Source organism: Xiphias gladius, chromosome 22, assembly GCF_016859285.1.
Source record: "Xiphias gladius isolate SHS-SW01 ecotype Sanya breed wild chromosome 22, ASM1685928v1, whole genome shotgun sequence".
NCBI lineage: Eukaryota > Metazoa > Chordata > Actinopteri > Istiophoriformes > Xiphiidae > Xiphias > Xiphias gladius.
The window spans coordinates 1,984,399-2,008,467 of record NC_053421.1 but is presented as its reverse complement, the minus strand read 5'-3'; the positions used below and the strand labels follow the sequence as shown (position 1 = coordinate 2,008,467).

Genomic DNA, 24,069 nt, shown 5'->3' with positions numbered 1-24,069 from the left:
CATGTCAACATGGAGCAGAATCTCCAATATCTTGTGGAATTCAAGTCATGAAGAACTGAGGCTGTTTTGAGAGCAAAGGGAGGCCCTACCCGGTATTAGTATGCTGTTCCTAATAAAGTGCTCGCTGAGTGACGATGGACCAGTTGTGTTCAAGTTGCTCCACTACTGCAGAGTACTTATAACTTTTAAGGCTCTGTTGTGTGTGCAGACCACAGCTGACTGACTGTGGGCTAACTTAATATGCACCACATTTGATTTAATAAAACATGTTTATTGTGATGACATGTACATAAAGCATAAATAGGACAGTATCACAGGTGGTAAATGTTTTAGGGAAACATGATAATAGATCATCGTCATTGACATTGTTATTGTGCACGGAACAAAAAGTCAAGATCACAACACACACACAACAGCCACACAAACAGAAAATATCTTGAGATCAACATACACACACAAACACATTGCATTAATATTCCACGTCAGAAAATGATGGCAATTTCTTCTTAATCACTGAACATAAAGAGAAATTGTTTAATGTAGACATAGTATAATGAGTAAACGATGTCAAACAGAGTGGGTCAGTATCATATAGGAAAATATGCGCTCATTGCACTAGTTTAACAAATCCTGCCTTAATAATAATGGGATTATTTTGTATGGAACTGATTCTGCTGACTGTTTGTAATGGAATTAAATATTTATCCCATCTTCAAAATGTTTAGTATTTTCCAGACATGAAATATTGTGCTCTAGAAAATATTAGATTTTTAGACTGTACTGTGCAGTAAAATTTCTTTAAAGAAAACATTATCAAGGGTACATCTGCAGTATGTATAAATGACTATGGAAGTTGTGTAATAGTGCTCACAGATGAAAAATTAAATATTTGGTAATGTGAAACACTATGGAATGTGTAGACAAAGGCAACTGCCCTTTTGGCCCTTGGTCCTTGAGGGCCCCAAAAGCCTCAGGTTCACCGTGTGTGTTAGTTTTTGGTAATTTGATTAATTGTGAATTTGTTTGTGAAGGTGCACCATTAAAATACATTATCATATGATCTTGTACCCTCAAAGTAAAACAAAAATGGTGTCAGATTATATTCCATCATGGGATTACTGTTTGTTCTCTTCGTCTCAAGGCAGTTAAACCTGCAGATGTGTCTGCTGTCTGTGCTTTACTGGATGAGAACTTGGGGGCAACAGTGTACGGGCCTGGGGTTGAAGGGAGGGTTGTTCAGTAGGGGCCTATTGGCAAATATTTTGCTCCTGGGGCCCCTAACAAATTGATCTGGCCATACTGCTGGTGATAAAACTTTTCTACTAAATCATGAGAACGATAGAAGGGAACATCAGAAATTTTACAGTGCAGATTGGGATTAACCTAAATGCCCTCTCTGATATTTACACAATATGGCACAAAATGACTGGTACAGATTTAATCTGAGCCATTGATATGACCTTTGTATTTATCTTAAAACTACATACAAAAATAAGGTAAACCAAGCACTGTGTTTTAGAATGCTAGAATAATATGTAGGTTTAGAATTTGGCTGTTCTTAATCTGAAGGTTTCTTTGAGTTTGATGTCATTTCATTGAATTTGAGTGCCAAACACAAAACAATAACACAGAGCAGAGGAACTGTTTAGCTTTCCTACTACCAAACAGAACTAAAGTGGACAATACCTCAGCTAGTAGCTCAGTAGTGTCAAAGCTGTACCTTCACCAATGGATGAAATGAATGAGATTAAACCAAATGCTCAGTGATAGGGCCACAACATGGATGCTGGAGAACAGCTGCAGATAGCAACCACAGCATCCAGTGAGAGCTAAAGATAGTGTAGGTCAGTGTAATAGAGACAATCATATCTCTTGCTTGTACCACATACATCCACCACGGCTGAAAGAGATCAGTAACATTAATGTTAGTGGAGCCAGCGGAGATCAGATCTCGCTCTCGTAAGTGTGCATGTAGGTTTTGAGCGAGAGGATTTCAGCGTAGCTCCGAGTGGTTCTGCGGTACAGGTCCAGGCCTGTCAAGATCTCCACATCTCTGACCCGAGCTGTATGCATCTTCATCAGGTCCTCCACCCAGCGAGACTCCTCTTCTGAGCTCTGCATGGAGGCAGTGAGGAGGACACATAGCATTAGCATGGGTTTTTCCTGGGCATGGGTGGTATCAGCAGTCCAACATAGAGGTAGACATAACATATCACACAATACTTATAATCACATTATACCTGCAGAATGCTAATACTTCATACAGCAGGAAAACAGCAGATTTTGAACCAAGTTGGTGGTCAAGGACTAGTAGCACATCAGAGGTTGAGGGCAGAGGTTGAAACAGATAATGAGCAGGGTGGGATGGGTCAGATATGACTTTACCCACCTTTTTAAATATGCGTCCGTTGTACAGCGATTCAATTGATGGGAGGGGGAGGCCTGTGATTTTAGATTTTTTTTGAAAGTGTGTTGCAATTTTCTGCATGTGCTGTATGTATCCAAGTTGCCGTACCAAAATGTTATACTGCAGATAAAGGGAGGATTCTGTCAGTGATAAAACTGTATGAGTTTTCGTTTCACTTTGACTTTCTTCAGTTGTCTCTGCTGGGCTTTTGTGGGGATGGGTAGACCAATGGGTTCACCTGCGATGTGTATGGGAGATTTGGGTGGGTCGCTTAGCCTTAAGTCAGTGATGAGTTCCTGGTTTTTGGATGTGTTGAGAAGGAGGTTGTTGTGACACCAAGTGACTGCTTGGGCTACCAGCTCCCCATAACTGCACTTGTTTTTTTAAACATCAGTCCAATTATGGTTGTATTATCAGCGTACTTATGAATGGATACTGAACTTGGCTTTTTCCCTGATCTACTCAGGGCCTTTCCACTCATTTACAGCTTCCATCATGTGTACTTTAAAAGTCAAATAATATGTGACTTTTCCAGCTCTTCTCAAATGTCAGCCAGATTTCAGTTCATTTACTGATATTGTGATATGCAACCATATTAAAATGATTCTGCTATACAAACTTCATGGTCGTTATGATCAGGGTGACTAGAAAATGGCAACATTTTCATTGTTAAGTGCAGGATTCCTTTATGGCCCATTGCTTGCTGTGGATTTAGTGTTTAATATACTGGTAAGAAAAAGCGTTCAAAAGTGATCTGGAAATGTGATTATGCATTTAAAGATGTGATGCTCCTTACGTTGCAGGTCTCATCGTTGCTGGGTCTGTTCGGCAGGATGAACGCCGCGCTACTGAGCGGGCCGCTACATGAGTCTGCAGCCTGTGTGAAATCTAAACAGCTGGTCAGGACCACAAAGTAGTGTGTGGGGATGGGTAATGTCCCACTTATGTGCCTGCAATAAAGATCAAAAAGAAGATTAGAGCTTAGCTTCTTTTATTTCTAAAAAATGAACAAACTTTTCCCCTTTAGTCAGGATTAATGTTTTTATTTTATTTTTTCTGTCGTTCAATACCCAAAATCTGAAATTATTTTTTGGTCAAGAAAACTGACATAATTTAAAATTCATCAGAGGGAATCATGATGCGTTATTTTCCAATGCTCTGTGGGTGGTTATTCATGTGGTGAGTCTGTCATGTTGTGCGTAGTGTCTCTCCGTTGGTGGAATTCATATGAAAACAATAATGGTAATGCATAGGTGAGCTAGCTAGGACCGACAGTTAGGCTCATCTTGACACATATGCAGTGACACTTGAATTCATATTGTCAGATTTTAATTATTTAAAATTGAATGTGTTTCTGTCTTTGCTGGGACTGAATTCTGCAGCACAAAAAACAAAACGAAACAAAAACTTTTTGTATTTGCATTGAATCTGAATTAGAAATCAAGTATAATGAACGTTCTTACTCTTTAATGTTCTCTGCTGAGTCCCTGACACCATCATAGTTGTAATCAAACACGGGTCCAATGAGTACGTTCACTCCGTTTCTCTCAGTGGCATATTTCTTCACCAGTGCTCTCTGGAAGTAGCCCCATATTCCTGAGACAGAAAGGTGGAAGAGAGTGGGAGCAAACAGGGAGGGATGTAGGGATGACACAGGGAAGATGGGATGGAAGGTGACAGGAGACAGAAAAGCAGTGTATATATCACTGAATCTATCCGTAGTGATTAGTCCTGGTTAGAAAACAATCATAAGGTACAAGGTTTGAGCAGGATTCCACTCAGATACCTCAGGAAAAAAAAAAAAAAAAAAAAAAAAAAAAAAAAAGTTGAACACTGACTGACTTACTCTTGAATGCAGGATACATGGGAACAGTGTTGGTGATAAGGACAGCATCATATTTTTTGTCTATGGCTGACGATAATTCTGTTAATAAAGAAAAAAAAACAATTTTAAAAACCATATCAGGATTAGTAATGTTCTCAGATGCCAGGAATGAAGTTGGTGAGTAAAATGTTATAATTGAACATAAAAATATGACCCAGACTGTAAAGAAAAAAACAGAATTTTATGGCACAAGACAACAGTCTAACTAGTGTAAAGTCTTTGTTTAAAACTGACAATATAAGCAAACAAATCAAAGACTTGGATTGGGGCCGTAACTAATGATTATTTCTATATCAATTAACAATTTTAATTATTTAAAATAAAGTAACACAATTTTTTTCTCAATGCCTTGGTTAATCATTTCATATATAAAAAAAACAAAAAAAAAAAACAAGCCATCACAATTGTCAGCACTGAAAGTGTTGTCTTCAGAAATTGTGAATCTATCTGATAAGCAATTTGAAATCCCAAATATTCCATTTAAAATGAAAATTAGTATACCACAAAATATTTTGCAACACATCTGTATATACAGTGGCTTCAGAAAGTATTCAAAAACTTAATTCAGTACTTTATAGAAGCCCCTTTGGCAGCAATTACAGTTTCAGGTCTTCTTTGGTAAGACTGGATTTGTTTCTTCTTATTCAGTTTATTCTTCCTGGCAGATCCTCTCAAGCTCCCTCTGATTGGATGGGAAAGCCACTACAGCATTGTCTTGGCTCTATGCTGAGTCACTTTCATGATAACAAGGTGAACCGTTGTGCCAGTCTAAGGTCGCGTTCTTGGTCACCTCCCTGACCGAGACTCTTTTTTTCCCGCTTACTCAGTTTCGGTGGATGGCCAACTCTAGTCCTGATGGTTCCGGACTTCTTCCATTTCATATCTACTGTGGCCCCTGTGCTCCTGGGAACCCTCAAAGCTTTAGAAATTGTTTTATACCCTCGCTCCAATCTAGTCCTCATCATAGTTTTATCATGGAGGTCTACAGAGAATTCCTTGGACTTCATGGCTTGGGTTTGTCCTGACATGCAGTGTGAACTGTGGGACCTTATATCAACAGGTGTGTGCCTTTCTAAACCAGTCCAATCAATCAATCAACATCCAATCAATTGAATTTACCACAGGTGGACTCCAATCAAGTTGTAGACACATCTCAAGGATAATTAAAGCAAAAAGGATGTGCTTAACCATAGTTTGGAGGGCCACAGTAATGGGATTTCAGTTTATCATTTTTAATAAATTTGCCAAAAATTCTAAAACCTTGTTTTCACTTTGTCATTATGGATTATTGAATATACAGTAGATTGATAGCAGAAATAGCATTGTTATCCGTCTAGAATTAATTCTACAACACAACAAAGGGTAAAAAAAAGTGAATGGGTCTGTATACTTTCTGTATTTCAGTTTTTAAACTGTGCTGGTAAACTTACGTGGTGGGTACAGAAAGGCGTAGGTTATCTGTTTGTCGGCTCTGTAGTTGGTGCAAGACTGGCTATAGGCTGGAGGGACTCTAGCATCAGGTCTCACACAGTTGGACAGAGCTTCAGGCAGAGGAGACACTTCTACCTGGAGGCCCACATACACACACACAGAGGACATAGGTCTACTGACATCTAGTTTCAACTATTTGTGGTTTTCAGTTGTTCAACAGCTGTATATCTTATCAGAGCAGAGCAATTGTCTGATAAATGAGAGAGATGCTACAGAGAAGGGAAGAGGTTTAACTCTACTTTTGTCAGCACAGTGCGAAATCAGTAACCCACACCATGATCTGTTGTGAGCCAAATTGTTACTGTTTCATTTATTGTTTGCAAAAAGCAGAAAACAAACACACAGAAAATGTATCTGCATCTGCAAAACCAGTGAATCTTTACATATTTTCATGTCTTAGAATTAAACTGATAACTCTTTCATCATCCAAACAATGAATAACATGAACATGAATAATGTTGCTTTTAGTAGTCTGACAAATGACACACAGACCTTACATGCCAATTTCAATTTGAGACCACTTGGCCAGTAACCATTAGCTAGTTAGGGTATGTCAGTATAATATTTTTATTAAATAATAGCAAACAATAAGTGTGGCAACTGTTGTACTGTGGGAAATTTGAATATATTCCAAAATCACAAAAATATTGGGTTAGAAATCTTTATGGTCTAATGAACTGCCATGTGTTTAACCCCCAGTCATATTTACACTTACTGCAACTAGTAGCTGCTAATCTGTTTCCTATTGGTGCATGAGACTGAAACTTTACAATACCATCTGACATACTATGAAGTACTTTTGTTGATTGTTCACTCATAGTTTAAATCAAACAGTAAACGCTTAGTATAATAACCTTTATCCAGGTCAAAGAGCAAAGGGATGTACAGTACCTGTCTGCTGACAGTGTACGATGTCCAGAGGGGCATAGAGAGAGCCTCGCTGTAGCCGCTGATGTATTCACTGTGGTGGAGGATTGAGTATTTGGTGCGGAAGAGTACAGCAGGTCGACCGTATGGCAGGTTCCTGCTGTCTGAGAGACAGAGGAGCGAAGAGGGATACAACACAAGAGAGGTAGGAATGTAACAGGACACATTTCCAAAACACTGCAATTTACACTGAAGTGAAAGAATGAACAGGAACATTTAAAAAGGTAAAATGATGACATGATACTGATGCCGTTTTGCTTAACACAGTGTTTTACTGTACTCGATTTCGTCATCAGAAAAATATATGGCAAAAATTAGAATGGTTGCATGGCTCTATATGTTGCATCTACACATTCTGTTCACTTAAAAAGGCAGTGTAAGCACGTTTTCATTTCAAGACCACTAACTGAGTGTTGTTGTAGTTATTCAATTTTCATCAGCCTCCAAAGATGACAAACTGTATAAAGGACACGCCATTTATTTGATTCATTTCAGGAGCATCATGAAAGACTGACCATCAATAGCTTGCCTCAGTCGCTGGTTTATCTCCTCCACTTTGTTCTGTAAGAGACAGAGCCAGAGTGACTCCAGGTTATAGCCTCGTACAAGGGTCACTTTCAAACCTCTCTGGCCCCTACTTTTTACACGCAACTGCAAAAAGATTGGAGATTGAAACAATCTCTTGCCAGAGATCTTCATGGGAATCACAAACACAGTATACATAACGTGAAACAGTGTGCAGCAGGGCAGGGTCTAAGACACAACTCAATCCAAGCAACTCATATCTCCACAAATACACTGACAATATCTAGACAGAGAAGGTTGTCAAATGTCAATGGTATGGTTCAATGAAAAGACAGACTGCCTTTTTTTAGCAAATGAACAACAAATTTTGGTTAAAAATGAATGAATGGAACTGGAGGGGAATTGACTCCAGCTCTGCAGCAGAAAGCAAAGAGACAACAATCTTATTTCAGCTTTAAAGAAAGCTGACTAGAAGACACAACAGAGCAATCAGGTACTTAGATACATTTTCACAAAATAAGCAGGCATGCCTAATCAAATAGTCATTGATGATAGGCCCATGCAGATGAGTCTTTTTAGGGGTTTACTGTGTGAAAAGACAAGCTGAACAGCACTGCAAAAGCAAAAGAAAAGTTAATTGACCTTGGAAGTTAACCGGGAAGGTTCTTGCTAGGCCATATTTGAGATGTTTGACAGATGTACTGTTGCTGAAAGTAATCTGACAGGGAAACACACGCTGGCCTTTCCAAACTTGAAAGCGCCACTAGAGCAAGGGAAGAGCAGCTAACCTCAGTATTTCCAGCATTTGATATCATCAGTTTGATGCATTAACGGTAACTGAATTCTGCTGGGATTAAAGGGAAGATGCCAGTTGGCCATAATTTGGGGTTAAATCATAGAATTTCTCATGTGATCCTCCGCTCAGTGGCCCTCATCTGTGCTGCAGCTGATTTCTTTGTTCTGTCTTCTTCAAAAATTGTTTGGTTTGCATTATTAAGATTCCTTGTACAAACAGCTTTATCAATGAGTTGTACCAATACACAATAGACACAATATCAGGAAAGTTTCAAATATCTGAGAACTAGAAATTTCAATTTCTTTGTTAAGGTAGGGAGCTCCTTATAACTCCCTCTTATCTGTGATATGAAAATATTACAAAATACCAATTTTGTAATTCAAGCACTACAGATGGAAATAAGTGTTTAGCTGTATGTGGTGCAATAAATGTATTGTGCAATGTCCTTACTGCATATAGAATTAAATAAAATGCATATAAAAATAACGCTGTTACTGATCCTGTAAGAAGGAGACTGAGACTGAGCAGTGCTGCTTGAAATTTTGAAACAGTCAAGGCAGTGTGAATGATTGGCCTCTGGCCAGCAACACAGCCAGGTTAATCATACTTTTTTGAACTTTGTAAGGGTCTAATTTGGCCTGGGGGAATCGGTTAAATTGCAAATAATTCTTAATTGACTGTAATTACAGATGAGGGAGCTGTAACATAAAGTGCAACCTAAGAAGTCATGATACATGGGAAACTGTTTGAGAACATGCTGACTGGCTGTTTTACCAACATTTATGATCAACAGTGTTTTTATCATTGTAAGCTAATGACTAAAAGCTAGGGGATAGTAAAGCATTCATGTTACAGAATTATTCTGCCAATCATCATTTTGTGCCACCAACAAACATTATCACAGCAACACTGCCTGGCTGCATTGACTCAAAAAGTTGCCCATGCATCTGTATCATCACATTGAAGGAAACATTATCATATTTGGGGATAGGCTTGTTGATCAAATTACCTAAAAGTGATGCAAACGTGAAATAGAGACCAAAAGTATCCACGAATCTCCATTAGCTCAGCTGTGCCTTGCCAATTTAGTAATTATAACGAGTCTTAATTACATGTCTGTAGATTTATACTTCTAAAACAATAAAATATTATAAACTCATTGAGTAAATATTGTCAGGTGTGCTGTCATTATGACTGTACATTCATGGCCCCTGTTTTCTATGAAAACAAGGAAAGCACTCCCTGGAAGTTTAAAATAGTGCTGGACTAGTGCTGGACTGATGTTTGGTCCTCATACAGAGGACCAAACATAAGTCAGCGACGAGCTGTCTTGAAAACTACCATCTGCATTCACATTTAATTTGCTAAAAATATCAATGGATCCACAGAGAATCATTCTTAATGCTTTTGTGACCCTCAACTTTTTCTCTAGCATTGGCATCAGGCCAAAATACACTGCTTTTCTTTTTGTGTTATTGTTCTCCAGTGGGAATCATCTTTTCTTAAATAAATTTTACCAATGTCTTATAGTAGAGTTTCAGACTTAAAGGATAATTCTGTTTTATTACAACTTTAATGTTATTTTTTGATTTTCCCATCATGTCTATCAGTTATGATAACACTTTCCCCACCAAAGCAGTTACTGAGATCTAGGAACACAGAGACATTGCTAAAGAAAGGTTGATCCAAAAAGTCAGTCTGTAAACTGTGATGGGTGTTTAAAATGGACGGTTTGGGTAATCATTTTTGGGTACATTTATACCTTTGTTATAAGGTCAACAGAAGAGAGATGACTGGAAATGAGGGTGGAGAGAGACGGAAATGATGTGCAATAATAAGTCCCCGGCCAGACTTGGAGCAGGGAAGTAGTGGTTTTCGGACTGTGCCTTAACCCCTAAGCCACCAGGTTGCCTCAGTTCAGGGGAATCATTTTACAGTTCACCTTTGTTTTCTCTGCCAAATACCTTAAGCTAAACTGCTTGGTTAAAACCTGTCTAATCCTCTGACCACTCATGTTTCTTGTGCAGGCAGACTTATTTTTAGCATTCCTAGAGCTCAGCTATTACTTCAGTGAATACAATATTATCAAAACCAATAGAACCAGTAGTCAATATGTGAAAATTAGTTTCAAGCTGTGATTAACTGGAACTATCCTTTTAAGTGAATAACATTTGCTATATGCCATCAATATCACATAACAACTACTTATCACTTATCTGTGCGGCTGATAAAACATGCAAGATAAAAGTTTGGATTACTTACAAATTACTTATGAATTCACTCAGTGAATTATTCAAACATTTGAAATCACTCAGCCTAATTTATGACAAAGTGTTGGCATGGAGTACCATGGCAGGTGATGAAGATGAGGATGATTTTTGTTTCACTGTTGTCATCACTAATATAAGTGAGCTGACTAACAGGACAATCTCCTGAAAACTAGGATTTCTTTCAGCAGTCTACAGGAAGTTGGGCCCAGGTCTGCCACTGTGTCATCATGGCTGACCTTGTCATCACAGCTGCAGCCCAGGTCATCTGTTCCTGCAGGAACAAGACCAGAGGCTGTTGGCCTGGAGACCTCTTCTGGCATGGTGGGTCTGTAGAGGGGGCTTCTCAGAAGGTGGTTCAGACTGCCATGGGTGCCATTATTGGGGGCTGGTTTCAGACCCAGAAGATCTGAGAGTGAGAGCGATCAGTTTCACATCAACTAAAAGGGTTAACGAGACAAATGTAAGACGTCACACATGAAATATCACTCACCTCTTTCATACACAGTCATGAAAACACAGTTTCACTCACATGCCTTTATAAAATTTTCAAGAAGATTAGAGTCAAACACACGCTCTCACACACTCTCACACACAAGAGGACATGAGAGCAAGCCTTACCACACATGACATTATAAAGCTCAACGTTCTCAAAGGCTGGAACTTTAGTCTTGAATTTAAATGTAGGTCCATACCCCAAGAAAATAGTCTGCAATTAAAAGTTACAATAAATAACCGTTAAATAAAATCAAGGTATAATCCATGTTGCTACAAGTAAACTGAACAATCTTTGGGTATTAAATACAGTATACAATACAGAAACAAATGACTTCTCTGTGCCACTTTAGATTATCAAGAGTACCTGCATGCTATTGATCTTATTGTCATATCCATGGTCACCAGAGAAGCCACAGTGTCTCCTCCCTTCAGGAACTTTCCTGTAATGAATAGTATGAAGCACAGATCAGTATTTGGTTAATGCACATTGTAGGTAGGTGTGACTGACCTAAGATTGCACCATAAGTTCATACTTACTTGTCAAAGTAGTGACTCAGCATTAAAGTATCTCCACAGACATGTAACAGGCTGCTGCACATTTGTCAGGAGAACTCATAATTCACAAACATATCTGTTTCAGTTTCATATAAATTTTAATTACAGGATGCAATGCTATAGCTAACTAATACAGGTATATTCCAATAGTCGTTCAACTGATATCCCAGCCATGAAAGCATTTCAATTTTCTTGTTCTAAACACCTGTGTCAAGTGGCTTTTCCTTATTTCCTGCAAAAACAATCGACAGTTTAATCAGTATCAGCAGGGAGTTTTTTTTAATAATATACAGAACCAGAACTTGGTGAGGCTTTGTACAGCAGACCAGAGCAGTGACCATCTACTGAGGCTGATTTTAGGTTTATGGCAAAAAAATCAGTCATACATGGATCAGTTCTGTACCAAAATTCCAATCACAAGCTGAGCCAACCAGTTTTGTTTCATACCATTGCCATTTGCTGCTTAGCTGATTTTTTGTTAAAATTTCTTTGAGCAGTTCTGAAAGATGCTTACCATCCATCATCTGTGTCAAACTAAGGTCATACTGTATCAGACAAATTGAACAGGAGCATGACTGAGAAAAATTTCAAACAAATGATAATACAGTTTTGCAATCTAGACCTTAGGAGATCTATGAACAAGCTTTTGGGGATTATTAAATATGTGGAATAGTTTATTAAATTTAAAAACAAAAATTTGTCCATCAAAATATTGCGTCTTCTATTCGACCACATTTCATTGCGTATCTGAGTGCTAAAAATCCTGTGTGTTCAAATGATTTTGAGCCCAGCAGAAATCTGAGGTCAAGGTGACTGTAAAAAACGGCAGAAGAGGAGGATACAGTACAAAAAAAAATTTTTTTCTCGTAAAGACTGACAGACTGACCTCAGGGTGCACTTAGGGAGTCAAAAAAATCAAACTGAATTAGTACACCCATCTTATAGGTGTCAAAAATCTAGATGGTTTAGAAAGACCTGATAGAGTATTCCATCATCCAGTATTTGTGGACAGCCACTCCTTCACACAACTCATGCCCCAGTCCTCTAATTTAAAGACAGCCACTTTTTATTAAGTGCCCATTAAAACACTACTCCCAGTTATACACCATAATATATATGGATGTGTGGGTGTGGGTGTGCGTGTGTGTGTGTGTGTGTGTGTATGGGTGTGCGTGTCTTGGGTGAAGCCAAAAGCATGTTGAAAATGTAAATGACTAGCTGAAAGGGAAATGAGACAAACTCAGTGTTTCATTTGGTGTTAACAGTTAGTTGGTTTGGGATTTACGCAGACACTGACTAATGTAAATGTGTCTGTGTGTGTGTGTGTGTGTGTGTGTGTGTGTGTGTGTGTGTGTGCGTGCGTGCGTGTGTGTGTGTGTGTGTGTGAAAGAGAGAGAGAGAGAGAGAGAGAGCGTCTGTAAATGTTCCAACACTCTGCTCACAGCTCCGGTGCCAACGATTAGCCTGTCTGTCTATCTGAGCTGCAAAGAACCCTCAAAGATCTCTTTCATTTAGCAGCCCTGGATGTGTATGTGTGTAGCTGTGAGACAGAATGTAGCTCTCCCATGGTTCACCAACCACAACAGCATGACAGCTCCATGCAAGGATGCTGAACTGACAATGAACATGTACAGATACACACAAACACACACACTCATGCACACACACAAACACAAACACACACACACACACACACACACACACACACAACACAGTTCAGTGGTGGAGACTTCATGGTTTACGTTGTCACTGAATCACTGCAGTAAGACTTTTCACTGCTTTACATCAAATGCTTGTCAGACATCATTTTAGCAAATCATTAATGTTTTAGCAGCTGAACTTTTGACAAAGATGTGGATTGTTTACATGAGTGTGACTTGGGACAACTCATCTGAAAACTTTTTAGAGCTACATGTGTTAATGTTGTGTCGATAGCAGCCCATGTTGACATAAAATGTGTTTCTAAGTAATGCAAGATGTGCAGTAAAAAGCTTCACTGATGAGGAGGCTGAACATGCCACATCTACACTGACTGTACACAATGTTAGAGCCACAAATTAAAACTTAATTTCTTAGAACTTATTCTCTATCACCTGGCTGACTGGTTTGGATTTAACCCTTTGAAGTCATGGCATGTTTTTTGCTTGTTTTCCCTCCATTTATTAACAGGCTTATGAGTCACTATGTCTTAGCTAGGCATCTCATATTCAGGATAAATTAAGCTACTCAGAAATGGCAACATTTGGCCTCTGACTGGTCCTATGCATGTTGTAGGACAGTTTTTATGATGAAAAGGTTTACACAATTTGAAATGATCTGGGTTTCTCCCTGTATGACCACAGATCTGCTCTGCAAGGGTACAGCAAATCTGATGATAATGATATAGGAGAGTGTAAATCTCCCATTCACAGTATATAAAAACCATTTTGATTGGACATATTGAGATTAAGCAGGCATTCAGACCAAAAACAGCCCTGCGTTAAGACAATGTAAGGGGCATTGTGGTGGGGGCATGCTGTTTCAGGTACCGGTAAGGAATGAAAAGTAAGGCCAGTTTGAGTAATAGATCCACGGGCCCGAAGGCTTATCAGATGCCAAAACACTCTACAGCAGTGTATAATACTATGAAACAGGATTTTAAAACTCTGGAAGGTTATCGTGGTGAATTATTTTATGTTTCGTTGTGACAATCACAAGATAAACAGTAGAAATTTGGTGTTCATGTTACAAAGCACTCCACCAGGAATGTGCCCTTACATGAACAGATGTGGCCAAAAGTGTTGGTACCCTTCCAATTTTTTCTGAAATAAACTGAAACTGACAAAAGTAATTGGCATCCACTGTTCTCTGTTCCATATTTAATAGAACAGAGATGTAGCTTTTGATTTTTGTTATTTTAAATAATACAAAAAAGGAAAATGGCATGGACAAAAATACTGGGACAATAACCTAATATATTGCAGCACGCCCTTTTGAGGAAATCGCTTTTTGTAGTTCTTAATGAGACTTCTACACTTCTCAGCTAGTTTGGCCCAGTCTTCTTGAGCAAACTGCTCCGGTTCTCTCAGGTTTCATGGGTGCCTGATCCCATCTGTGATGTTCAGTTGGATTTAGATCAGGATTCATAGAAGGCCGCCTTGGAACGGTCCAGTGTTTTCTTGTCATCCATTGTTGACTGCTTTTAGATGTATGTTTTGAGTCATTACCCTGTCAGAGGAGCCATGACCTGCGACTGAGACAAAGTTCTGACACCAGGCAGTATGTTTGCTCCAGAATGCTTTAACAATCTTCTGATTTCATTGTGCCCTGCACAGATTCAAGGCATCAAAGCAACCCCATTACATAACTGAGCCATGTTTCACAGTGCAGATGGTGTTCTTTTCTTTGAAAACTTAATTTTTTCTTCTGTGAACATGGAGCTCATGTGTACTTACCAAAAAGCTCCAATTGTGTTTCATCTGTCCAAAGGACATTCTCCCACAAGCACTGTGGCTTGTCTACACGCATTTTACGCAGTCCAGTTCTCTTTCAAAGTTGGGTCTTCCTGGGTCTTCTTCCACGGAGCCCTTCATTGAGAAAGCGACATAATCGAAGCTTTCGAACTTTCCCTCTGTTCAGTGTGGAGTCTGTTTTCCTCTTGTGGCCACGTGCAGAGAGGTCCTCATAATATTAGCAGCTGTGGTCACAGGAACATGAAGCTGCTTGGAGATGGTCTTGTAGCCTTCACCTTGACCACACTTGGCAATTCTTGTCTTCCTCATCTCCTCAGACAGCTCTCTTCTTTTCTTTCTCTTGTCCATGTTCAGTGTGGTGCACACAATGACACCAAACAGCACAATGAGAACTTTTCTCCATTTAAATGGGCTGAATGACTGAATATCAGATTGAAGGCATCTGTGATGCTAAATGAAGAAACAATGGTCTGCTTGAAATACCACTACAATGCTTTTATATATCACCACTTCTAAGGAGTACCAATAATTATTTCCAGGCCAGCTTAGAAGAGTTTTGTAAAATAAGCAAGAATTCAGCTCTTTTCACAGCTTCTTTGTTTTATTCTCTGGCAACCCAAAGGCATGCAGGTATGAACGACAAAAGAGCTTTTAATTGCAATACTTTTCAGGAAGAACAGAGCATTGTTTCAACAAGGTGTAAGGATACCAACACTTTTGGCCACGTCTGTATGTGATTAACTACCGTAATGTCTAGCTGGCAGATGTTGTGGTGCATTGCATTGGGCCAGATTCAAACTGACATTCACTCTGTGAAAAAAACGCAGCCTTTCGCATTGATTTGAATGGGGTAAGTACACTGATGCAGTGGGAGGGCCATAAAGGGGGTGTCATCCAAAACAATGCAAAAGTTGAGTCTTGTTCAGCTTTTGCTGCAACACAATGTGATGTCATCTGGCAAGGCACTGCATTGTCCAATTATATACATGCAAGCGTGAATTCCTGGTGGATCACTTTGTAACGTGACTAGTGTATTTTGCTGTTTACCTCAAGACTGTTGCAACGAAAGATAAAATAATTGTTGCCGTGATAAATTTCCACAGTTGTTAAATCTGTGTTATTACTTCAAACCACTGTGTTGTGCTAATAAGCTTTTAAACCCTAAATCAATTCCTCCAACTGGAATTCTAGGATGGTATTTCATTGTCTCACTGGGATATGAAACAACACGCCACCACGAACGCACGTCACTGTGCTATTAAAAGCAGGGCTTTTTTTAGTGTGTATGGTGCCTTACATTTGTGATGCATGGAGTTGTGTTGTGCTGTATTGTGCTGCGTTGCGTTACACTGAGTTGTAGAAAAAGTTGAGCCATGTTCAACCTTTTGCTGGATGACCCTGTGTGTTTTTTTCTCCATAGCCCTCTGCGTTGATACCCCAGCTGTGTGGCTGAACTGGGCACATTCAAATGAATAACAGAGCCAAAAGACTGTTTCCATGAGGGATAAACATGTTTTTGCATTTTTGGTGTTACAGTTTTCTTTGGGTGATGTAATCCGGACATATCATTTTACCATGGAGTGAGTGAGAAAGCTGCACCTGTTTACATTTTGGTGAATCTGCATCATGGAAAGTCATCCTGCATTAACGAGCTGTGTGCTGTTGCCACGGATGTACATACAACAATCGCCCGGATTACTTTTTTTACTTAAAACATAGTACAATAAAATCTGAGGTTATTAGAGCTTTCTTGTATTTCTTGTCACCTGAGGTTCCCTGTTGAGCCTAATATGATACAGTATTGTAGCAGGTCAAAGGAGGAAAGAGAGAGTTCTCAGTCCATATTTCTAGGTTTCACAGTGTCAGTGGAAAGTGTGACAGGTAGAATACTGCAGGTCAAAATGTATTCCCCCTGGTTTGGAAATTATAGAAAAGTTATGAGATATGTCAGTTTCCTGCAGATCTCTCCAATCCGAAAGCTATAATCTAAGATTTACTGTCACTATTTTAAACATTCAACACTACAATGAATGTCTTCTTGTGTGCCCTGTGAACTTCCAATGTGGCTATTTCTACTGTATCCCCCATTTGTCCAGAGGTGTCCAGTTTAGCTTCTAAACACTCCTGTTCAAATCATATATATTTGCACTTCCTGTTGTAGTAGTGGTACTATACCTGGCAATGTGCCACTTCCTCTCCACCATCAGATGAATCTCTTCAATTCGTCGATTGTTAGCGTAGTGCAGTCTCTTAGGCAGGTGCTTCTTAAGGTACGGCTTAAAGTGCTGGTCAGCTTTCTTACACTGAAAAAACAAGTATCAGTATTGCATGTCTAACCTTACAGGCTCTACAATAGTACAATTCTCTTGTTATTAAATTTAACAAAATTCTCTATCAGCTCTTTTAAAATTCACAATGTTCATACTTAAGGAGTCCTCATATTTTTCATGCAGGCCTTATACTTACTGTTAGATTTGCAACAACAGCCTTGGGGTCATCTGAAAAAAGAACAATGGTCGAGGCAGTGAAAACTGTTGCAAAGCATTTAACATCCACATATACCGCATACGATATTTTAACATACAGAAAAACTGAACTTATTGACCTTCAATTGCTGTACTGCTGAGAAGTACATTACTAGGACAAATAAAATAAATGTCGATTTTACAAGAAGTTTAAGTTGTACCATCACTTTGGTTTGACACAGCACAGTGGTAGCCACTATACTCTAGATACTGTGCACACTGCCAGTGATCAGATCAGATTATTGTTACATGTTTGCTTATGAAGGTCTAACAGACCAAAAGCTCAGAATACAGTGAAGCTGTATCTACAAATAAGAGGGCAGAAATCCTAAACAATGTCAAGTGAGGATTCGTGAAAAATGGCAAGGGAGGCACAAACACAACAGGAAAAGAAGAAACTGTACAAACAAATTAAAAACACTCATACAAATGGGTATCAGTGTATGTGCAAAAGAGGATGGAAGACCTCAGTAAAAAATTAAACATCATAAACTTTTCTCCTGGTCCCTCCATCTGTCTCACATTTAGGGTTGTTGGGGTATCTGGAGCGTATTCTGCCCAGGGACCCAGGGATGAGGATGATGTCATCAACATCGGTCATGTAGTTACTGAGGAACTCAGTGCGATCGCAGTGGGCCTCCTCCATACCTGAGAACACACAGGAAGATTGCCGAAGTGCGTTTGAGCAAAGCTCTTCTATTTAAGTTGTGTCAGTGGAGCTGCTTTTTGTTGGTGTAGTACTGAGCATGCATGTAACCTTCCCTGCTACCTTTCATGTAAGGTTTCAAATAAAAGTAGTCTTTCAGCATAATAATTTGATGCCACAGTGTTTGTTTTTTTGCTGGTTTTTGTGTCTGTACCATGATCTCCCACCAGGATGATGTTGACACAGCGGTGAAGTTTCATCTGCTTTAATCCGTCCATCAGCTGGCCAACGATTCTGTCAATAACCCTCAGAGGGTTGTTCAACTGGAAAGCACGAAGGGAGTCATGATCCAGTGTTTGTTTTGATGATACATAATACAGACAAACATCAACACACATCCACTCACCCCACAGTATACACACATACACACATACAGTACTTTGCAAAAACATTTTGGGCACTTTAGATGTTTAGATTCTTATCCATCCCGCTATCTAATCAAGGAGGCGTCTGATTGGTGCCAAATTCATTATAACATACAGCCAGAATCATAAAGAACTGTCTTCAGAGACCAGAACAAGGAGTCCTGCACCAGATGGTCTGGCCCCCACAGTGCCCTGATCTCAACATCATTGAGTCAGTCTGGGATCACATGTAGAGACAAAAAACACTGAGACAGACTAAATCCACAGAAGAACTATGGCAAATTCAGATACACAGTACTCACTTCTGTGCTCATAGGCCCCATTTTGTGTCCATATGTGTCTGGTTGTTCAGAGTGCATTGCATAAACATAGGGCCTGAAACAAGACACAGGTCATATTGGATATGTGTTTGATACAGTTGTACTGGCAGTTATAACTAACAATAACTATGGCAGGGGATTCTTCTGAGTTTTTTGATATGACAGAGAATAAAGTAGCTGAATTTTTGGTACTCATATCAAAATTATTCTTTTTGAAATACTTGACTTTGCAGAATATAAACTTGCTATATATATAATCTTAAATCTTCTCTAAAATGAAGCAGCTGTACAAGAAAAGCAAAACTGCAATACGTCCAATACTACTACAGTTCTGATATAAATTAATTAGTAAATTAAATACAAATTGAAAACATTCATTAGATGAAAGTTTTATTTGATGCCCAACCCTAATAATAACTTTGGGCTTCCAACACAAGTTGTTTGGAGGCCCGTAAAAGGACTGTTAGTTCACATTTAAGTCAGATTTTATGTTTTAAGTTGGCATATTCAACCAGTTAGAAACATTATAACTGAGAAAAAATGCACTGTCATTAGCAAATTAACGCAAAAGTCTATTATCATTCTGAACACTAAGTTTTAGCACAAGATTACATTATATAACTCAAAATAACTAATGAGATATGCTGAAACTGTTTTTCTCCCACTGTAGCTAAGCTTTGGCTACAAATGTTGACAAAGAAAATAAGCAAAGCGTGAGAAAACAGATGATGACAAGTGTGAAAAAATGTAAAACTGAATTCACCTCTCTCCTTCAGGGAGGTGGAGCCACTGCAGCATGGTCAGTATCCTCCTCTCTAATGGGATGGCACTGGAAAACACACAAACACACAATGTAGCGTAACACTGGTTATCATTTGAAGAAAACCATAGCTGCTAGGGACAAACAAGCCAAAGACATAAACACAGATTTTACGATAATAGAACCATTAAACCTCATAAAGTTGAGGGTTGTAGTGCATAACACATTTAAAGCCTTCTCACTGTTTAAAGGGTCTGAAAGTGAAAGGCTGCCTGTGGAGTGATGAGGCCACCAACCAAGCTGCTGGCTGTCATACAGCCCACAGCTGTCAACCATCAAGCCCAGGACCGAGGCCCCGAATGGGGCTTGATGTATGAGGCAGTGGGGGGTGACATGGAGGTATGGTTACACTGCGTTAACACTTGACAGCAAGCTTCTCTCTCCATGTCTGCTCCCTTTCTATACTTTTGTCTATGTTCATACTTTCAAATTCCTTTGTCTTTTGCCCAATGTCTGTTTTTTTATACTTTTTGTTCTTCTTCTCTCTTATTTCTATCCTCCCCTGTTCTCTGCTTGTGGTCGGGGGAGACTCCCAGAAAGCTGAGTTCAACAAAGATCTTCAACATCCCTGGCCCCCTTTACCATGTGGATCCCCACAGTGGTGCTATAACACTAAACTATGTGATGTGTTTTATAAGAAGGCTTTCTTAGCCACACAGTAATGTCAGCAAAGACTTCCAGTCTCTCAGCCTCCCTGTCATACGCGTACTCCTGTCTCTTTCTGCTTATTCTCTTTCTTCTTTTTCTGTCAGTGCCAAGTGCAAGAAAAGCAATGTGAACCATACTCTGGCCCCATGGTTCTATGGAGTGGCATGTCTTTGACCCCATTCACAGAGGAATCCTGCGTAGTTTAAACATGCCCATTTGCACAAATTGCTGTAAAAACAGCCCAACGCCATCCCTGCTGAGATCTGCCTCCCGTTTCATCAAAGCCTTCTCTGTGCTGATAAATGTGGGTTCCTTTGTGTTCCGCAGGCTATAGCTGTAGTGCGGTGGTCTGAGGGAGCAGAAGGAACATGAAGGGGCATGTTCTGATGACTTGGAGAATTTCACCACCAAATCATTAACAGTCTCTGAATTCTTTAGAGTCAAAGCATCTGCAGTGTTTTTCAGACACATTAACACCAAGAATATTTATTTAAACTCTGGAGAGTTTGCACTTTGTTTTGGCAGGTCAGAACAATGCCAACTGAGCTCACAAGCTCCTACATCAGATCCCAGTCGTCTTCCAAATACAATGCAGCTCGGTTCATGTCAGAAACGAGAACATAATCTGACCCAACAAGCGGTAACAAGTCCATGACAATGTTTTATGGATACAAGGAGATGGATGTTACCATTTGGTGGTGGTGATTGGAAGCAATTACTCATGACACTCAAAACAAAATAAGCCACCATGCTCAAATTATGGCAAGGAGCACACACACGGTATTCATGTCATGCCAACATTAGTTATAGTAAATCTAATTTGTGGCAGGCCCTCCTGCTGCCAAAATCTTATCTGGTTTACCAAAATTCAGTGTAATAAACAAGCTACTTCTGACTGCCTGGGAGGTTAGTTTACAAACTCTGTTTTACTTGTTATCAGGCAGAGAAAACCCCAGATACAAAAGTGCCAAAGTCAGCTATTCTGGAATGGATCAGACCAGATAAAACCAAATGTACTGTATATGTACTGTACTGTACATGTATCATTAGTTTTACATTGAGCCTTTCTGCCCAGGGCAGCACGGTGGTGCAGTAGTCCAGCGGAAGTGCCTGTGAGGAAGTCACTGAATACATATTAGCTCCATAGCCTTGCTCAGGAGATGGTGTGAATAGGTTTGAATAATCAATCAGTCCTGGTATTGCTGGATCATTGTCACACTGTCATGGCAAGTCAAAATGTCTGCTGTGACAAGGCTTCACTGACCTGGGGCTGGCCTTGATACCTAAGCTTCGTGCAAAGGGCAGCAAGTGAAGAAACAATTTACTCTGTAGATAACAATAAGATACCAATTTAAAAAAAAAAAAAAAGTTCCATTGAGGAACCGTGAGTCATTGTAATTAGTTTTGAATTGATATAGTGACTTTTTACCTTTTCTATTGTGCCAAGCATCATATATTGCTTGACGATCCTCATTCAAAGGGTCATTTGACTGTAGATACTATTTTACTAACACAGAAATTACTTTATGCATGTGTGTGTGTTTGTGTAGACTTACATAGGCCAGAAGAAGGTCGCAGCCTTCACTCCCTGTTTGAGTGCTGTGATCCATATCTAGGAAACAAACCGTACAGTCTCATTGTTTTACCAGTCTGACATAGTTTATTTGGACACTATTGGAGAATTACCCAGGACACAAACAGAGTGTGAGGAAACCAAGCTCATTGTGTACAGTACACTACAGTATGATAAGAAGGATAGAGGATCCCTCCATATGGGTTTTGTGGGAAGAGACCAACTGCTGTTGCTCCAAGTGATACAAAACCATATATGTTGGCAGCGTTGATATGGTATTTTGAAAGGTACTGGTAAAGCCTTGTTAGTTAAGCAATATATCCTGAGTCCTTATTCTATTTGCTCAATTTGGCAAACAACATATTCAATCCTAGCAAAGGTTTGGTCTTTAAGTAAATCCAGAAAAATGCACTCCAGGATTCTTAATGTCAAAGCTTTGGTCTTGTCAGAATTAAGAGTGATCCCAAACAAGCCTTTTTATTAATCACATTTTACCATCTGTCATTAATCAATGGATGATAAACCTATCAGACTTGGTTCCTTAGATCTGAGTCCTGCTATTCCTATTGTAGTTGGCTTCAAAGTAAAAGCCTTTCCTGCTTTTGTTGGCCTCTGATCTGTGACCTGACAGATTCATTTAAAAAGCACTAATGTTAAAAACCAAACACAGAAAGAGAAAAAGAGAAGAGAAGAGAAGAGAAGAGAAGAGAAGAGAAGAGTCAGTACTTACTGGTTGTCCTCCCCACCAGCGATGATTGAGTTTCTCTCGGCTTCTCAGGTTGAAGGTGGCATCAAACACAGGGTCATACATGGAGTTGCCAACGATACCATGAGACTCTGGATAGAGACCCTGAGATTGAAAGATTGATGAATGAAAATTATTACTTGGATCGATAGTTTTTCTCCTCTTTTCTCTACCTTTCCTATGAAAACATTTAAAGATGATACTGTATATAAGTGTGCATTGCATGCATACTGTGATCCCCCAGTTTCATGGTAGCCATTTTAAGCATTTCCAGAAGAGGAATGTAAACTCATTTACTCAAATATTATCCTTAAATACAATTTTTGAGGCATTTGTACTTGACTCGAGTATTTATTTAAAGCTTTGTTTTATACATTACTTCTCCTGAAAGACACTTCATAAGGAATTATTGCACATTTTGCTCCACTACATTTATGCAACAGCTATAGTTCCTATTTACTTTGCAGATTTAGATTTTATGTACAAAACAAGTTCAGTAGAAATAAATAAAAATCTAAATCCTCGGTCCGCAACTTTTTAAGCTCAACTTTACACTGTCATGGCCCAAATTTCATCAGCCTCAACTGTTCTCTGTCAGCCTCACCTCAGCTGTACTTTAAGCCTAATGCTAATTTTAGCATGCTGTATTTGCTTTTGTTTACATGACATCATCAGTGTCCTTGTGCCATACCGTAGCCAGTGAGTAGAGGTTGGGAAAGGTTTTGGAGGGATAAACAGGTCTCATGTATGGAGCATGGGTTCCACAGGTTCCTGAAAAGAGGAACAGAACAGAACAGAACAAACACCTTAGTTAGCACAGTCACCCACTAATGACACTACATCGGTTAGTGATTGTCTATTCACACTTATTTCTCCATATAATAATAATCTCACTTCTCACCCAATGCACCACCTCAACATTGTTGTCTTCTCCCTCACCACTGAAACAATAATGTCTCATTTTCAGAGATCTTACAGCTAAACCAAATCCATCTCATAATCCCCATTAAGGCCTTACTGAGTTTGTCGATGTTGGGTATGACAGTGTTTCCTCTCTTCACGTAAGAAGCCCTAAATCCATCCACTGACAGCATGATGAGTGGTGGACGCACAAACCTGCACACACACAAAATGAGAGGAGGAAAACAAATGCTGTTATATGAAATCAAAATGGGAAGTAAATAATTCCGATACTGTATGTGGCTTATAGAAAAGGTCCAAGGGAGGAAACAAAGTGCACTTTGGAGAAACGAGAGAATGTCCACAGGCAAAAGAAGTCTGGAACCCGTGGACATCACCAAATGCTGAGTTTCCTCGCTTGTGATGCTTTGCCAGGCCTTTGCTGCAGCTGCCTTCAGTTGCTGCTTGTTTGTTGGTCTTTCTGCCCTAAGTTTTGTCTTCAGGAAGTGAAAAGCATGCTCAGTTGGGTTGAAGCTCATTGGGTTGAGGTGACTGACTTGGCCATTGAAGAATATTCCATTTCTTTGCCTTGAGAAGCTCTCTGGTTGCTTTTGCATGTTTTGGGTCATTATCCATCTGTACTGTGAAGCACCATCCTATCAGT

At 39.4% G+C, this 24,069-nt stretch overlaps 1 protein-coding gene across 3 annotated transcripts in view; it reads right to left on the bottom strand.

Moving 5' to 3' along the window:
• Nucleotides 1-210: 210 nt before the first annotated feature.
• The window catches only part of enpp2 (ectonucleotide pyrophosphatase/phosphodiesterase 2), a 36,532-nt gene continuing 12,673 nt past the window's right edge, over nucleotides 211-24,069 (bottom strand). For 2 of the 3 annotated variants that reach the window (XM_040118753.1, XM_040118756.1), the window contains 20 exons: nucleotides 23,524-23,621; nucleotides 23,197-23,276; nucleotides 22,491-22,610; nucleotides 21,744-21,799; nucleotides 19,483-19,548; nucleotides 18,702-18,774; nucleotides 18,189-18,297; nucleotides 17,851-17,976; nucleotides 17,270-17,301; nucleotides 16,979-17,106; nucleotides 11,161-11,236; nucleotides 10,920-11,007; nucleotides 10,538-10,707; nucleotides 7,226-7,271; nucleotides 6,675-6,814; nucleotides 5,723-5,858; nucleotides 4,254-4,331; nucleotides 3,871-4,003; nucleotides 3,204-3,357; nucleotides 211-2,115 (listed from right to left, as the gene is read on the bottom strand). In XM_040118753.1, the coding sequence (XP_039974687.1) occupies nucleotides 1,945-2,115; nucleotides 3,204-3,357; nucleotides 3,871-4,003; nucleotides 4,254-4,331; nucleotides 5,723-5,858; nucleotides 6,675-6,814; nucleotides 7,226-7,271; nucleotides 10,538-10,707; nucleotides 10,920-11,007; nucleotides 11,161-11,236; nucleotides 16,979-17,106; nucleotides 17,270-17,301; nucleotides 17,851-17,976; nucleotides 18,189-18,297; nucleotides 18,702-18,774; nucleotides 19,483-19,548; nucleotides 21,744-21,799; nucleotides 22,491-22,610; nucleotides 23,197-23,276; nucleotides 23,524-23,621 (2,080 nt within the window). In that variant the 3' untranslated portion in view covers nucleotides 211-1,944. Of the gene's footprint in view, nucleotides 2,116-3,203; nucleotides 3,358-3,553; nucleotides 3,784-3,870; nucleotides 4,004-4,253; nucleotides 4,332-5,722; nucleotides 5,859-6,674; nucleotides 6,815-7,225; nucleotides 7,272-10,537; nucleotides 10,708-10,919; nucleotides 11,008-11,160; nucleotides 11,237-16,978; nucleotides 17,107-17,269; nucleotides 17,302-17,850; nucleotides 17,977-18,188; nucleotides 18,298-18,701; nucleotides 18,775-19,482; nucleotides 19,549-21,743; nucleotides 21,800-22,490; nucleotides 22,611-23,196; nucleotides 23,277-23,523; nucleotides 23,622-24,069 lie in introns of those variants that run through there. The other variant, XM_040118755.1, reaches the window with a different exon arrangement.